Source organism: Nicotiana sylvestris, chromosome 8 (genome assembly GCF_000393655.2).
Source record: "Nicotiana sylvestris chromosome 8, ASM39365v2, whole genome shotgun sequence".
NCBI lineage: Eukaryota > Viridiplantae > Streptophyta > Magnoliopsida > Solanales > Solanaceae > Nicotiana > Nicotiana sylvestris.
In genome coordinates, this window is record NC_091064.1 from 150,157,215 (window position 1) to 150,172,738 (window position 15,524).

The 15,524-nt window shown below is 37.7% G+C and overlaps 1 protein-coding gene across 3 annotated transcripts in view; it reads right to left on the reverse strand.

Moving 5' to 3' along the window:
* Positions 1–204: 204 nt before the first annotated feature.
* Positions 205–15,524, reverse strand: part of LOC104214195 (helicase and polymerase-containing protein TEBICHI) — a 36,695-nt gene continuing 21,375 nt past the window's right edge. The window contains exons 12-28 of one of the 3 annotated variants that reach the window (XM_070153340.1): positions 15,133–15,483; positions 14,821–14,973; positions 13,577–13,792; positions 11,365–11,583; positions 11,172–11,289; positions 9,460–10,598; positions 8,958–9,155; positions 7,586–7,845; positions 5,886–6,075; positions 5,678–5,788; positions 5,248–5,600; positions 3,256–3,364; positions 3,008–3,145; positions 2,194–2,290; positions 1,796–1,958; positions 1,518–1,695; positions 205–1,433 (exon numbers count right to left, since the gene is read on the reverse strand). In XM_070153340.1, the coding sequence (XP_070009441.1) occupies positions 1,888–1,958; positions 2,194–2,290; positions 3,008–3,145; positions 3,256–3,364; positions 5,248–5,600; positions 5,678–5,788; positions 5,886–6,075; positions 7,586–7,845; positions 8,958–9,155; positions 9,460–10,598; positions 11,172–11,289; positions 11,365–11,583; positions 13,577–13,792; positions 14,821–14,973; positions 15,133–15,483 (3,723 nt within the window). In that variant the 3' untranslated portion in view covers positions 205–1,433; positions 1,518–1,695; positions 1,796–1,887. Of the gene's footprint in view, positions 1,696–1,795; positions 1,959–2,193; positions 2,291–3,007; positions 3,146–3,255; positions 3,365–3,540; positions 4,034–5,247; positions 5,601–5,677; positions 5,789–5,885; positions 6,076–7,585; positions 7,846–8,957; positions 9,156–9,459; positions 10,599–11,171; positions 11,290–11,364; positions 11,584–13,576; positions 13,793–14,820; positions 14,974–15,132; positions 15,484–15,524 lie in introns of those variants that run through there. The other 2 variants (XM_070153339.1, XM_070153341.1) reach the window with 2 other exon arrangements.

The following is a 15,524-nucleotide window of genomic DNA, read 5'->3' on the forward strand; positions in this document are numbered from 1 at the left end:
GGTTTGAATAACAGAACATCCGTTTTCTTCACAATGATTCCTTTACGAGACCATATAGGATTTTCAAATATTCTTCTTGTTTTTTCCCACCAATCTCTTGGATGACACTCATTCAAGCTTTTTTTAATAGGAGAACAGCAAATTTTGTATCAAAACATGCAGTTATGCGCGCGGGGAGGGATGAGCAAACTTTAAGGTCTTCCCTGATGCCAACAGTCTTTTTTTTTTAAAAAAAAGTATTGCAGAAAAAATAGAAATCAATTAACCTGGTTACAACTCTACATCATCAGAAACTCCTCTGTAGAGCACCAAACGTATTCAGATGAAGTGCAAGAATCATATCTATACACTTCTCTGTTAAAAACACACCAGCTAGACAAAAAGTCTTTTCCGTGAATGATATCATAGACAAAAATGACTGAATTAAATCCATGCACCAAGAATGTCTTTATCGAGAATCCTTTCACTAAGTCATAATTCATCTTTCCACGTCTCTCTGGCGGATCATTAACCAAATGACAAATCCTCGTCTCTAGATGTCACATATCACAGTAACTTCAATGAGGTCTTCCAAGCAATCATAACAGCCTTTCTGGGTGCTCCAGATCTCCAAATTTGATTGTCAAGAGAGCTGCTCACAGTTGTATGTTCCAGACCCCTCCAGATTGATTTATCTGTACCCTCTGCAACAATGTGACCTGATGTGGATCTTCCAGGTCCCAGGCTGTTCCTCCATATGTGAGAGACACAAAAATACAGACCAATGACCAATTCCACATGCATCAAATTTCAGGGCAGATACAGCAGAAAATGCACCCCAAGACATTGAATATCATCTTATGGCAATTCATACAACTCTGAAATGTTCCTGGAGATCTGCATCAACTAAACTTGAGGCTGAGCCAATGGAAAAGTAAAAATCCTATGATTATTTCCTCGTAAAATTCTTCCCTTTGGCCTTTTGGCTTCTGGGGCATGGAGACAAATAACCACATAGGAACCATTCATGGTGTGATTAAAGAGGGTTGAGTCAAACCCCACAAGATTCATAGCCCAGGGCCAACACAACCTTGAATGATGAATATGGCTTCAGTAGGATTTGAATCTTTGGCATCATGCATTAAGCACTACAAGTTACCCACCACTTGGACCAACTCCTTGATTCTCTTGATGGGTATTTCCCTGGTACATTAAGTATCTGCTTTCTCGGATATACTATGAGAATAAGGTAAAAGCCTTATCACCATTACTTAAACAAATTCCTCCTCTAAGATGTTTGCCGGCTTGGAACACAGTGAAGCAGCATGCTCAGGAGACAATCAAGAAAAACCCATCAGCAGAATCTTGACATGTCATGCCCTCCAAGAATACTGAAACTGGCTTTGGTTCTGAGCACCTTTGTCATAGCATTACTTATGTTTCCAAAAATTTATCTGAGCACCAAGAAGTGCAGATTTGTTCAATAAAAGTGAAAAGTCCCTTGATCAGTCCCTCCCACTTCCTTCAAGTAACCTTACCCATCAATGAAACCTTTGCTTGTACAGAAGTCATGAGATTTTGAGACACGCCAATTAGAGCACATTGTAATCTTTACGAGCAGCTAATTCACATAAAGTTACACGGCTGCCATGTGAACATCATTGCTTCCTCTGGTCCGATCAAGTATAGACAAAGACTGTCTTGTTTGAAAGGATACTGCTTCACCAAAATAAAGATAATAGTCTAAATCAAAAAACCATAAAGATAGCATAGTGTGAAGAAACAACAAAAAAAAAAACATGAATTTTCAGGTTACCTGTAATGAGCGCCATTAGCACTGTTCGAACAGCATTGAAGCAATTGATAGCTTTAAACTCTATCAACAAATGTGGACACTAACAAACCTATTCATTCTATGACCTGGAAAGGCTCCAAAGATCCCCATGTCCTCCCAATCTTCAGTTTTACATGCAGTGGGACTGGCAGACAAAACCATAGGTTCTACAATAAGCACAAACTTCAAGAAGAATATCAATTATAACAGAGGGAAAAGTACAATAAAGAACAGCATAAGATCATTTAGTCCAAGGTTACGTCAATCAGAGGACCTTCCACAGCATTCCCCAACCAAGAAATCCTCCAGTTGGCAAACCTCGGATAAACTAGGACTTAAGATCCAGACAGGCATGTATTTAGTTTTATATGATCCCTTACCAAGAAGTGAAACAGCATTTTCCATGCTCATCTGCAACAGCAATCCAGCTTCCTTTGCAACAGAAGGATCGGCCTCAAGTACTAATTCATCGTGAACCTTAGCAATGTCCAAAGCAAGCGATCATTTTCTAATCAAACAACCTCAATTGCAAATGTAAGCAAATTTCTTCAGGCAACTAAGAGGTAGATGAGATATTGACTTTTGTTGTCCTCCTATTAGAGATTCTAAGCACTTCCATAACCAGAAATCCGTGAAATTTGTCATAGCATCATTCAAACATTATAAATCAACCAACTATATGTTTCCTAACCAAACTAAACCATATTTCAGTTCATAGAAAACAAATAAAGAGATTGTAACAATATGAAAGTTCCTCCTCTGGCATTATTGTGATACATTTGATAAGCACACAATTTTACCAATCAACTACCTGTATCGGTGTAATAAAGAAAACATTTAGTTGAAACGATCAAATAAGTATATCAATTTTCCAATTTGAGTTCTTGAACTTTTAGGACTCTCATTGTAATACAACTCATAGAAGTGTGTCAAACATTCCGGGACATCCCAAATGAAGCAACCTAAATAGGAGTAGAGAGTAGTGACTGAGCAATTGAACCAAAATGTAAGCTGTTACTGTAAAAAGAATCCTGATTGTTTTATCCCTCTTTTTCTTTAGAGACAAACAAGTGCTTTCTGAGAGTACCAGAATGGACTGATTGGGGATGTGAATTTTCAGCCTCATAATTAAAAAACAGATAAAGAACCAAGTGAAACATTTTTCTGTCCAGGAAGAGAATACTCGAAAACTACCTGTAATATGATCCGGCAACGTCCTTTAAGCACATGAAACTTTTCATCAATCATAGAATTTGATGGAGACTTCTCAAAGTTATCAAGCACAGAATGGATGTTTATCATTGCAATCTTGATAATGTCTGCAGCTGACCCCTAATTACAGCAATAAAGACAAAAAAGGCAATGATAGAATGCAAAAACAGAAAGGGCAAATGATTGAGGAAGGGAAGGGGGCAGGAGAGTGGAAAAGAAAGCAAAACTACCTGGCAGATAGAATTCACAGCTTGCCTCTGAGCTTTAGACTTTTCCTTACTGTTTCCAAATTTTATTTTTGCCAAGAAGCGCTTTCGTCCCTTGAGAGTCTCTATATAACTGCATCACAAAAAGAAAGAGGGCAACATTTCAAGGAAATACCAATATAAAAGGCTGTATATGTAACGAAAAGTAATAACATGTGACTGCACCAACTACAAGAAATGAGTAACTTGGAAAGAAAGAAGATCAAGCTAATACAGAAGACACGGTTGCAAAGCCATTCACATTCAGTTTTAAGCAAATCAACATGGCCATCAGCAATCTGTGTGCAACATATGAATGCAAGATGCAGTAGACATGATCTTCCCACATTTACGTCAAGATTTCTCTAATTTCCATCTGGAACTGACAAAAGTAAAGGCAACGTCTATCAACGACTGAATAGTAACATTACTCCTAGGTGTAATGACTCGGGAGCAGGAAGGATATAAGGAAAAGGCAATGGGAAGATATAAGAGATGGGAGAAGAGGAAATGCAATAAATAGAGGAGATAGAGAAGGAGGGAGAGAGAGAGAAAAACAAAGAGAGTGAGTATATATATATATATATATAGAGAGAGAGAGAGTAAGACTAAGAAGCACAATATAAAATCTAAAGATGAATATAATGATCCATAAAAAGATTTCTGGAATAATTCATCGTCTTCTACAATAATATCTTCCAAATCTCTTAGAACTTGCTTCAGTGCATATATCAGAACATTCTCCAGTTGATGCATTGACAACCTGAGAGGTGCAATGACAGCCATATTTTATTTTTATCTTGAGAGAGGTATCAAGAACTACTTCATAAAACTAACAAGAAAAAAGCAACAAAAGAACACAAAAAAAGGGACCAAAACAATCAGATACTGTATTAGGCATTTTCTCATCCAGGAATGAGAAGTTTTTAGTAAGTGTGCAGGAGAAGGAAACAAAGGCAACTTATGATCCACTACGTGCAACACTGCCATTAATTGACCCTGGATTTGAGCCCTTGCAAGAAATTTATAAGAAACACATATGTGCATGAACATGGACGGAGCCAGGGTTTCTGTGATTGCTGCGGTGGGCACGAGGCAAAATATGGAGAAATGTTACTACCACTAGCAAATCACATCCATACAAGCTTAATGTGAAAAAAGAAAGAAGGAAAGCTCAAGTAATAAATATAAACCAGAGATTAATTTTTTTCCACCTAAACCTGAGATTAAAAACATGATAATGCAAAGGTTTTAAAATATTAGGAGATCAAATTAGTTTTAAAAACATGATAATGCAAAGGCTTGATATTAGGAGATCAAATTAGTTTCAAGTCCTTCAACCAAAATTACTTTTATTTGCATCCAACACAGCATAAAGAAATGGAAGTAATAAAGAGAAAAAAAACAGCAAAATGATTTTTAAAATATAAAATGAAAGATCTAAAGCAAAATTGGACCAAAGTGATCATGAGCCTTAAGGGTGGCATAAATGTTTTAGCTAATTAAAATAATTATGCAAAGGATTATTTGACTACGTTTTCATAGTCTAGTGTACAATCATGTAACTCCTTGGTTTGTGCAGTTTATTTTTCTTGTCAATCAAGTTATAGCTTAGTCAATAGATTAAGGTTCTCTCTACCTTTGGGGATATTCAGTCTGCTCAATGCAAATATATCTTTACCCATAAGTACATATGTACGTTTCATCCACACACACACACATATATAGATACATATATATGTATATATATACACACACACACACACATATATATATATATATCTTTACCCATAAGTACATATGTACGTTCATGCATACATGCATATATATAAAACGTGCGTGCACACACACACACACACACACAAAGTTCAGACCACTTATGCCAACTTCTGGACCGTAGAATAATAGCTGTAACTTTCAGAAAAAAGCTAGACAATCAAAAGCTAGTGAAACTAACTTTAACGAAATTGAACTCACCCTTTCTCACGGCAGGATGTAACTGCTTCCTGTAGCCAGGAGGCAACACAAGGGAAAGATCTTTTAAAGCTTTTGATTCTTTCAGCAGCTTCATCTGTACTACAATCTATTTGTTCTGCAAGGCTCTTAGCTCCCATTCCATAAAGAATGCCGTAGACCAACCTTTTAGTTTGATCTCGCTCCTCTTGACTCACAACAGACTCTGCTTTACCTGTCCATTTTGCAGCAATCATGGTGAAGACATCACCATGGGGTTCACTAAGCAGCTCGATCAATGAGGAATCTTTAGAGAAATGGGCCATCAATCTCAGTTCTATCTGGGAATAATCTGCTGTTAACAGTAACCAATTCTCCTGCAAGAGAATAAAATATTTGATTGAAACCATCCAAAAAGATACTTCACAGAAACTTAAGATTACCCAAGAGATACCTGAGTAGATACAAAAAAATCACGAGCATTGATCTTATAATTATTGACATCTAGCTGACCAACGGCTTTGTCCTCATTATTCATTCTGAAGTCAACCATATGTTCAACACACTATACGTATGGCAAAAAGATAATTAACCGCATAGATTATATTATCTTTGAGAGGATGATACATTAATAACAATGAAATAATGGAATAAAAAGGAACCTGAAGGTTAGGTTCCTCCATTGACAGTCGCCCTGTTGCTGTTGACGTCTGGAGCCAATGACCGTGCAGTGTGTACCTCTGTGTCCTCATAGATAGTCTAGCAAGTGAACAAATTGACCCCAATGTACAATTCAAGAGTTTTGCTAGGGTTCGGTGCTCTTTAATGACAGGAATTATTGGATGTTCATTCCTGAATAAAAGGAGGAAAACGTCAATATAAACTATCAGGAAGAAACCAGGGAATTTAGAACAGAGCATTGGGCATGCATATCAATTAATGATCAAAGCAAACAAGCAACAAATGGAACAAATGATGATCTAGAAAGCAAAAAATCTTAACTACTCGGCGGACTTGTTGAAAGGGCCACCAGCTTTAGCTTACAAGTTGGAGCAGCTGACACTTCTCATCTAACTACCAGATATCTGAGTACAACGTCACATATTGCTTGAACTGTTTGGGCTGTGCCATATGAATTGTCAATATTTATTCCAACACTCATAACTTTCTTTTAAAAGAAACTAGGGGTTCTCTAGCACTAGAGGTTCTCCAAATATACCAATCTCTAACAAACTAAAAGCTCCTAGCGAACACCAGACCTAATGTAAGTGTACCAACTTAACTAACTCTACATCCTAACTGGTTTGCTATCATATCTATGGAAATTTTGTTGTAGTCACAATAGGCAGCATAGACAAAGAGGAACATACAGCCATGGAATAAAAAGGGACATAGAAAACGGGTGCCAAATGAACCTGTCCGAGCTAATGGTTCTTTTTACTCTTTTGTTGGGGTGTGGGTCGACGGAATATGATTAGTCATAATATGCAGCATAGACAAAGAGGAAGATACAACTAACCATGGAAAGAACTAAATCAAATAGACGTAAAAACTAGTGGTGCGACAATGAATACAGCCCTAGCTAAAGGTACTCTTCACTTCTTCTGTTGGGGTGGGGGCTGCGGGATTGTTAAGGCAGCATGGACAAAGAGGATAACAAAACTAACTCTGGAAAATACTAAACAAAAATGACATAAAACCTTGTGGGTTAACAATGCAACTGGCCCTAGCTAAAGGCTCTTTCTTTTTACTTCTTTTGTTGGGATGAGGGATCAGAGGAAAAATGATCCTAGATCTAAGTTGTTCGGACTCGGGTACGGGCATTCAACACGAATCCGAGTTTCGGATTCGGCAAAATCTAAATTTTAAGATTCAGGGGTGCGGATCCAGGTATGGATACAGGTGCGAGGGATTCGGCTAAAAAATTCAAAATTATAAAAAATAGAGCTATAAGTCCGAACTCAGAATACGACCCCTTGAATTCTTGGTTTTTCTGGAACACAAAGCAGCAAATATGAGATAAAAGTACTACAATATTGAAGGTATGCCATTTCGCATGTCTTAAATCTGTTTTATTTTTAATTTTGAGAAATCAAAATCTCAATTTCCCCCCAAATTTGCCGATGGACTCAGGTCAAAGTATCCGAAGTTAGTTGACCGAATCCGGGACGTATCCCGCTCCCATCCCGTGTTGAGACGGGTGCGGCACAAAAAACGAAGAGTCCGCGCAACTTAGTCCTAGATAACCGCACAAAACATAATCATGCAGTAGGAGGTAAGAGTTGAGTGGCACCAAGTTTCAAGTGAAAAACAAGGTAACTGCTCGAGTAGGTACTGTATTGAGAAATATATCTTTCACTACCTTAGCAAATCCAAGCAATGCTTATCCGTACTAGGGTGCTGTTTTCCTTTTTTATGTCCTTCTGGAATAGGGAGCTGTAGATGCCCATAGAGTACATTCGCAATATCTGCTACTGTGTACAATGAAAAAGTCATGCCAGCCAACTTGTAAGCTTCTTTTTCCAGAATCTTCAGCTTTCTTCCCAGAATTTGTCGTGCATGCAGGCATCCTTCCATGTCAACACCTATTCCACAGAGCTCCATGTCTGCAAGAATATTGACCTACAAAATAAACACAGATATACTTCCAACATTGAGAATGACATGAATTTGACAAATAATAAAAATTTCCTGTGCAAAACATTTGAATCATTGTTCTCCAACCAGGAATGAAGGGATAGTAATCCTCTCTAGTATAAAAGCTTGAGACATTCAGAAATAGAAGCAGTTCCATTTTGCTTGAGAACCAGATCAGTTTTTGGTAGCATCTAAATTAGAAAAATAAATAAATAAATAAATAAATTACACTAAGCAAGGGATGAAGGTCAAAACATTATTAATAGTGAGATAGATCTTCTTCCAGGGAAAGATACTTCAGCTCATAGCTTATACTCTATTAAAAATTCCAAAACTGAAAAGATTTCTTTTTCTACAGAGGCATAGACATTGTTGTATTGATTAGACAATGAACAATAAATTTTACAAGTCTGCAATACCAAATCAACGGATGCTTTTTCAGTTCTTCATAAGGAAATAGGGGAAGGACAATTACTACTTTATAGCAAGCAAATTTCGTGATGCAACATCCTACAAGGTACAAAGGTATACGTATTTCCTTTCCTTTTCCCAACTGACATGTATTTGGCATTTTAGGCTCATGCCAGCTTGTTCTGCCTCACATAAAAAAAGAGAATAAGACTGATAGAATGACACATTATCTATGCCAATTTTCTTCTTAACTTGATTTCTTGATTAACAAAATTTTAGAATTCATCACACAATCCAATTTTTTTCCTCTGCTGTGCAAGCATTATATTGGAAAAGGCCAACTTTACTATGGACAATAATTTATCTATAGCAAAAATTCAATTCTGCCATAGCAACCAGAATAAAGTGGTACGAACTTGTGGTCAGAATCCCCTTTCCTCAGATCCTGGATGTGGCAGTAACGGATTAACTTGTTACAGGTAGACCCAGTTAAAGGTTGGATAACTTTGATCTCCCGATAGCAAGAGAGATAGAAAAAGCTTACACTTTCCTTATTTTACAGGATTTAATATCAACCTATCACAAATTAGATTGAAAGAAGAAATCCACCTTCACAATGATTTCTAGACGGGATTAAATATTGTATGGTTGCACAAGAAATGGATCGCATGCAAATATCTTTTTACCAATGGCATTTCAGTTGCTCCAAGTGCCTCAGCAAGTCCTTCAGAAATAACTAGTTTCCACAGAACAGAACACAAGGCTCTTATTTGTGCTACTCGACGACAACAACCATTATGAGCAACTTGTCGCATCTGATTCTTCCATCTACCATTTCGATTAGCGGCAGCAGCAGCTTCAATGGATAACCTTTTCTTCACTTCCTGCAGGAATAGGGTAACCTTAGAGGAAACATTTTAGACACTAATGCACTTATAATCATAATTTACTCAAGGGGCCACTCCGAATTACAGTAGTATCATTAGATATTGGACCTATAAGACAATGATCCAGCACAGGATGTTCCAGGACAATAAAAGGTTAGATTATCTAGTCAATGGACACTTTAGTGACAGCATTTCATAGACCTCACACGGGAAAAGAAAAAAAAAACACTCTGCATAACAACCTATATGCGGACAAATGAAAATATGTTCGAGCTGATTACTAACGAGACAATAGAGTTACCTTTTCTATACTTGGGCTAGAACCTTTCTCCTCATCAGGCCAGAGGATCCAAGCTACTATACACAAGTCAATTGCATCTTGAACGGGAACAGGAGACAACAGAAAGCAATTGTTCTCAATAAGATCCACACCAACAGTCTTTACCAAATGACTCAAGCCACCAAATCTCTGAATTGAAACAGTAGGATGCTTGAGTACCTGAATCTGAACTTTTAAGTTCCATGTAAACTTTTTTATATCTTTTTTCCTCATTATGGTACTAATTCTATTCCATCGCTCTATTGCTATCTCCCACTGAAGCTTTGGTGGTAGAGCACTCCCAGTATCACCACAGGTAATGGGCGATGATTGGCTTTTCCTTCTGCTGTTGGACCAAAATAAGTCCCTCGGAAGATTCACATAATAGACGGGAGAGTCTTCCCAACAAATGGCTATGCCATATATTTCAAAAGGGGCAATGCTATTTAGTGCAGACTTTTTGCTGAAGTGGACATCAAAGTAGAACTCTCCAGCAGCTTCCCAGAGACCCAGGAAAGACTCAAATCCACCAGCAACAGCAGTAGCATTCATAGGACCCTTCTCTGATGCTTCTTTGACTCTTCCATTACATATCTCACCTCCTTCACATTGCAGTTTCCTGACATGATTATGATCGCCATAAGTACCACCTCCTTCAATGCCCTTAATTTTTAAAGTTGTTGGGGAAGTCTTTGCATTATCAATATGATGAGTAGTTTCATTAAGTTCACCACTAAGACCATTTGATCCTTCTATATGAAATGCCTCTTTGTCAGCAACTGTTTTCCTTTTTGAATTATCTCCGCCTGAATCAGAATTAGTAGCATTGACCTCCTTACTTCTTTCCAGGGATAATGTGCAAAGGACTTGATTCGCATTCTCCAGGCTAACAAAGCTACTAGTTGACCCTTCTGCAGAGGAGGTACTAGCTTCTTTGCGAGCATTATGTCCAGCAACAGTAGATACGACAGGCTGGGCAAGCGTTGGGACATCAAGTCCAAGCGACCTGAAAGCTGAGAATGCAGCAAGCCTTGCTTCCTCAGCTTTATCAAGAACAATCTTGCGTGCACCATTTTTTATCTTTTTTGCAACTCCTAATTGGATCCTCCGTTGTGCAGAACCTTCCATAGTTGATAAAGCAATTTTCCCAATTAGCAGACCAATAAATAAATCATTTAAAATGGCTATCCATGTATTAAATCACAGGAAAATTGATATGCATAATGAAAACCAGAAGGAATGCCGGTAGAAGGAATAAGGGGTTAGTTAAAATATGCATGCCATCAGAAGTACAATATATTGAAATGTGGTTTCTTGTTCAAATGGGAAGTGGAGACTCTAGTGTTGCCTCAAATGAATAAGAGAAAATTGGTCCAGCATACTGCAAGGAAACATGAACTGTAGAAGAAAGAAGCATACTGAAACAACAAGCCTGATGGTGACATTACATTTCTCAAACTTATGTTGCTTGTTACAAAATCCTGTAAACCTTACAGAACCATATGAAAAGTGAGTCATAAGCATCAAAGTTTATTATTTCCACATTACTTCTCAAACGTAGGGATGTCAAAACCAGATAGACCACTCCACGGAAAAATGCAAACAAAGTAATGGTCTCCCATCCAGCACGTGAAGCATTCTAATAAGAGTAAGTAACAGACCATCAATGTGGGACCAAATCATCAAAACCTCACCTTGATCAGCCCATGATGAAGACTCAAAAAGTACTTTGACAATCTCAGGAATTGATGCTTCAGCAATTGCTTCAGGTGTCCGAAAACCAGCTTTATACAGTGCTCGAGCTCGGGAACCCTGATGAATTCTAATTAGTTTAAAGAACTTGACCAAAATATATAGAAAACATAAAGGGAGGAGAAATTCAATTACCTTAATATACGGAATGTTGGTGAGCTCTACAATCTCTGCCCTCACTCCAAATGAGACACGATTTTGGAACTTTGATACTAAGCCTTCAAGGTCATGCCAACCAAGCCTCTCACAGAAGACAGAAACCATGGAAGCAAACCTTCCAGCATTTTCTTGTAAGGCTTGAACCATGCCCCTTGCGACCTTAAACGCATCACAAACCTCGACAACTGGCACTTCCTTCATCCCATAATGAGACACTTGGAATTAGGAAGACTATGAAAAGACTACTTCTTAAGCAACAACAAATAAGAGACAATTCAGTGAGAGACAAGCATTGCAATAGCAATCAGATGTAGAAACAAAAGCTGATAAATATCCATTTGAACCCGGAAACATAAAAGGAGGAGATGCATACACGAAAAGAAATAATATATCAACAATTAGCTAAAGAAAAAAGTGTTGAAGGAGTAAAATGATGCAAATCGTCGAGTAAAAGAAATTATATATAATATATATATATATATATATATATATATATATATATATATATATATATTGAAGATTAGATGATTTGAGGAACACAAGGCACACCTCTTTCTAGGTGTTAAATACAAGACACATAGGACGATTATCCAATGCGGGACTCTCACATAAGAACACAACTCCTCTAACATTCTAACACTAAAACTTACTCCCTCTGTCCCAATTTATGTGGCACCATTTGACTTGGCATGGAGTTTAAGAAAAGAAGGAAGACTTTTGCACCATACGGTCTACAACAAGCCTTAGACATTTGTACAGCTATAAATCATCTCACTAAGGGCAAAATGGAAATTTTAAGTTAAATTATTTCTAATGTAGAATATATCGACAGCTCCTTAAAGTTGTCCACACTTTTCAGTTAGACACTCAATCTTAAGTCTGTTTCATTTGAACACTCCAACCACATCTCAAATGCGTTATTTAGACGCAACTTGGTGATGTGGCATGGTGCGTGTATTACACCATTTTTCAAAGCATGAGAAATCAATTTTTCTTTTTTAAATTTTTTTTCTTTCTTTTTCCTCATTTTTAAATTTGGGCTGAGGAATCTCACTAATCCATGGGCTGTCTCAGTTTAAAAGAAGGGATTTTCAACACAAAAAAATTGACATAAATTTCTCCCTCCCCGGGATCTGATTTTTCATTGATTGCTCTCGATTGAAACAAAGTAGAACATTTGGTGTATATTGCTCGATTCCAGAAGATCTCCGATGGCAAGGGTGAAATTTGTTGCTGGTGGATCGGTTTTCCGGCAATCTGGGGTGAATCTACCATGATAGAAAAATTATTAGTTGATTTCTATGTGTTATGCTTGTTCTTAATGTTGTAGAGGGTTGGGTGTGAAGATTAGGCGGAAGAAGAATGGTTGCAGAGGTGAGTCTAGGGAGAAGAATGGTGGCAGGGCTGGGTGTGAAGATTAGAAGGAAGAAGAACGTGGGAATATGGACTTTAGGTAGGTGAAACTCTTCCGTTCTGCCATAGTTCTCAATTTGCCAATTTTTAATGTCCGGATGATATTCAACAACATCCGCACAAATGCTGCTGAATGTTGTCTTCACAAGAGAAATTCTTGTGGGATCTCCCCTAGTTCTTCAAAAAGCACCAACAGATTTTGAGTAGGTTTTAACCAAGACCGATGAACATGGTACCTTTGTTCTTTTCTTTAGGCAGAAGAAGAGCGGGGATGGGGGTTCAGGGAAGATGAGGGGTGGGGTGGGGTGGGGGTTTTTGTTTTTCTTCTAAAAAATATTTCAAAAGCTTTTTTTAAATTTATTTAAAGTTAAATACACGTGTCGCCGTCTTATTCGTACTCTGGCGTGTGAATTACACGCATCTTTTGTGTTTAGCAACCTATCAAAGTTGTGTCTAAATGGCATATTTGAGATGTGGTTAAAGTGTTCAAATGGAAGAGACTTAAGATAGAGTGTCAAAGTGAAATGTGTGGACAACTTTAAGGAGTTGTAGATGTATTCTGCCTATTTCTAAAAATAGAAATGTGACATTCTTTTTAGGACAAACTAAAAAGGAAAGTGTTTCACAAAAATTGGGATAGAGGGAGTACTATTCTAACAGCAGGTATTCGCAATAAAGCATATAAGTGTGTCGTATATTGAAACTATGAATTCCATGAAGAAGAAGTGGCAGACAGAGATACAGCAGTGTTTGATATTCCTTTCACAGATTTTACCTGCACAAGCCTCGACAGTATAAGAGCCACAAAGAATCTCCTACAAATGCGAAGCATGTGCTCATCTGAAAGCATATGGTCATTCAGAGATCGGTTATCAAACTTCCCCTGCAACCCTTTAGTACCAGCCTTTGACCTATACGATGTACGAACTGGTGCACCATGAGCCATTCGCATCAAAAAGGGTTCTTGAACTCCAACCCGATTACCAACTGACTGCACATCAAAACACACAGCCAACAATTATCTCCATCACAACCATCATGATTGTAGGAACAAACTTATCTCTGAAATAATGTCAGACAATTATCAAATTAGCAACCAAGCACACACTTATGACCTCAAACACACAGAAGCAGTCTGGAAGCATTAAAATCACTTTGAAGTTTGAACATTAAATGATTAAACCTTCAAACTAAAGTATTCAATTAGCATCGACTGTTGAGAACTTAAAACCAAGTGACCAATCATTAAAATACCTGTTCCTGCTGAAGAACGTTTTTTTCCTGTAACTCTTGATGTAATAAGATACTTAGGGTAGAGGAAGAAAACAAAAACTCCATAATTTACCAGTTAACCTGGCATCCTAGATCCTAGTTGACTATGCAAGATACTTCAGCTACAAATCCTTGAAGAGAAAGAACTTATGTTATGCGGTTAACATTAAGGAGTCATACACTTCCTGTGTCAGAGAACGTGAAATTAGCTCCAAACTACAGTACCTTGCATGTACACAAGAACTCTTTTTCAACTATACAAAACATAGCTCATGAACCATTAGCATGTTTTCCTTGCAAAGCTGACAAATGTTAGAAAAAGCTCAACCCATCCAAACTTATTTGTCAAGGCAGAAGATGAATATTTTTTAGATAATTGACAGGAGCTGAATAATTTCAGAGCAGTTGAAGTCCTGCCTTGGGTAATACTTGAGCCTAATGGTCATATTATTTGTCTATTGGGAAATACATCAAATGAGTGAAAGGCGTGGCAAAACCAAGTTCAAGTCCTGAACAATAAGCAAGTGAAGGATAATCTAGCAGCATGTAAGGTTCAATCAAGCAAATACAACAAGATGGGCATGGGGCAATCTCACAGAGAAGACAGGAGGACAGAGCATAGAACAACTTGGGAAATAAAAACACAAAAACCCCTCCCCCAACAAAAAAAGAAAAAAATCATGGGATTATGACAATGGTTTAGAAATGAACTGATGATTATGCAGCAAAACTCTACAGTTCAGTTACCTGATCCAGGGCAGACAACTCCATAAACCTCTGGTAGTACAGTTCCCAATCAGGCTCAACATCAACATTAATGGGTGTCACTAAGTAAACAACATGCAGATCAGATGCAAGCACAAACCCTTCCCTCGCTCTAATCAAATCATCCAAGACAACCTAGAAAACAAGAGAACGAGCATTATTGGATTCCCATCCCAATATTTGAAATCCACTCAAATTGCATAACTGTAAACACTGACCATTCGGGTAGAAGAACAAATTAACAAGAAATAATATAATAAAGTGATAGCAAGTGGAAACAGCTTCAGATGTTACCAGTGATTCTTCAGGGGAAAGAGAACTGCCAAAAGATGCACGACCAAGAGGTGTGACTGTGTATAACTTGGTATCTTCACTCCATTCAAGAAATTTTTTATGGCATAACCAGCGAAGAGAATCTTGTGCTGATTTAACCACATCATCAAATGGTTTTGTTGAATTGAGAAGGGTACACCTAACATACCGGTTAATATCACTAGCTGTTTGAACAATACCACCTGCAACAACTTCTAATATGGCGTGGATCATCCCATTCTTATCTTCCGATAAACAAGAATGCAACGGCGGAGAGCTCTCATTAAGAAGTGCCATTATCCGTTTGACCTCTTCTGGCTTGCAAATCAGCACCTGATGTAATAAAACAATAAAACAACATTAAGCTTAATATA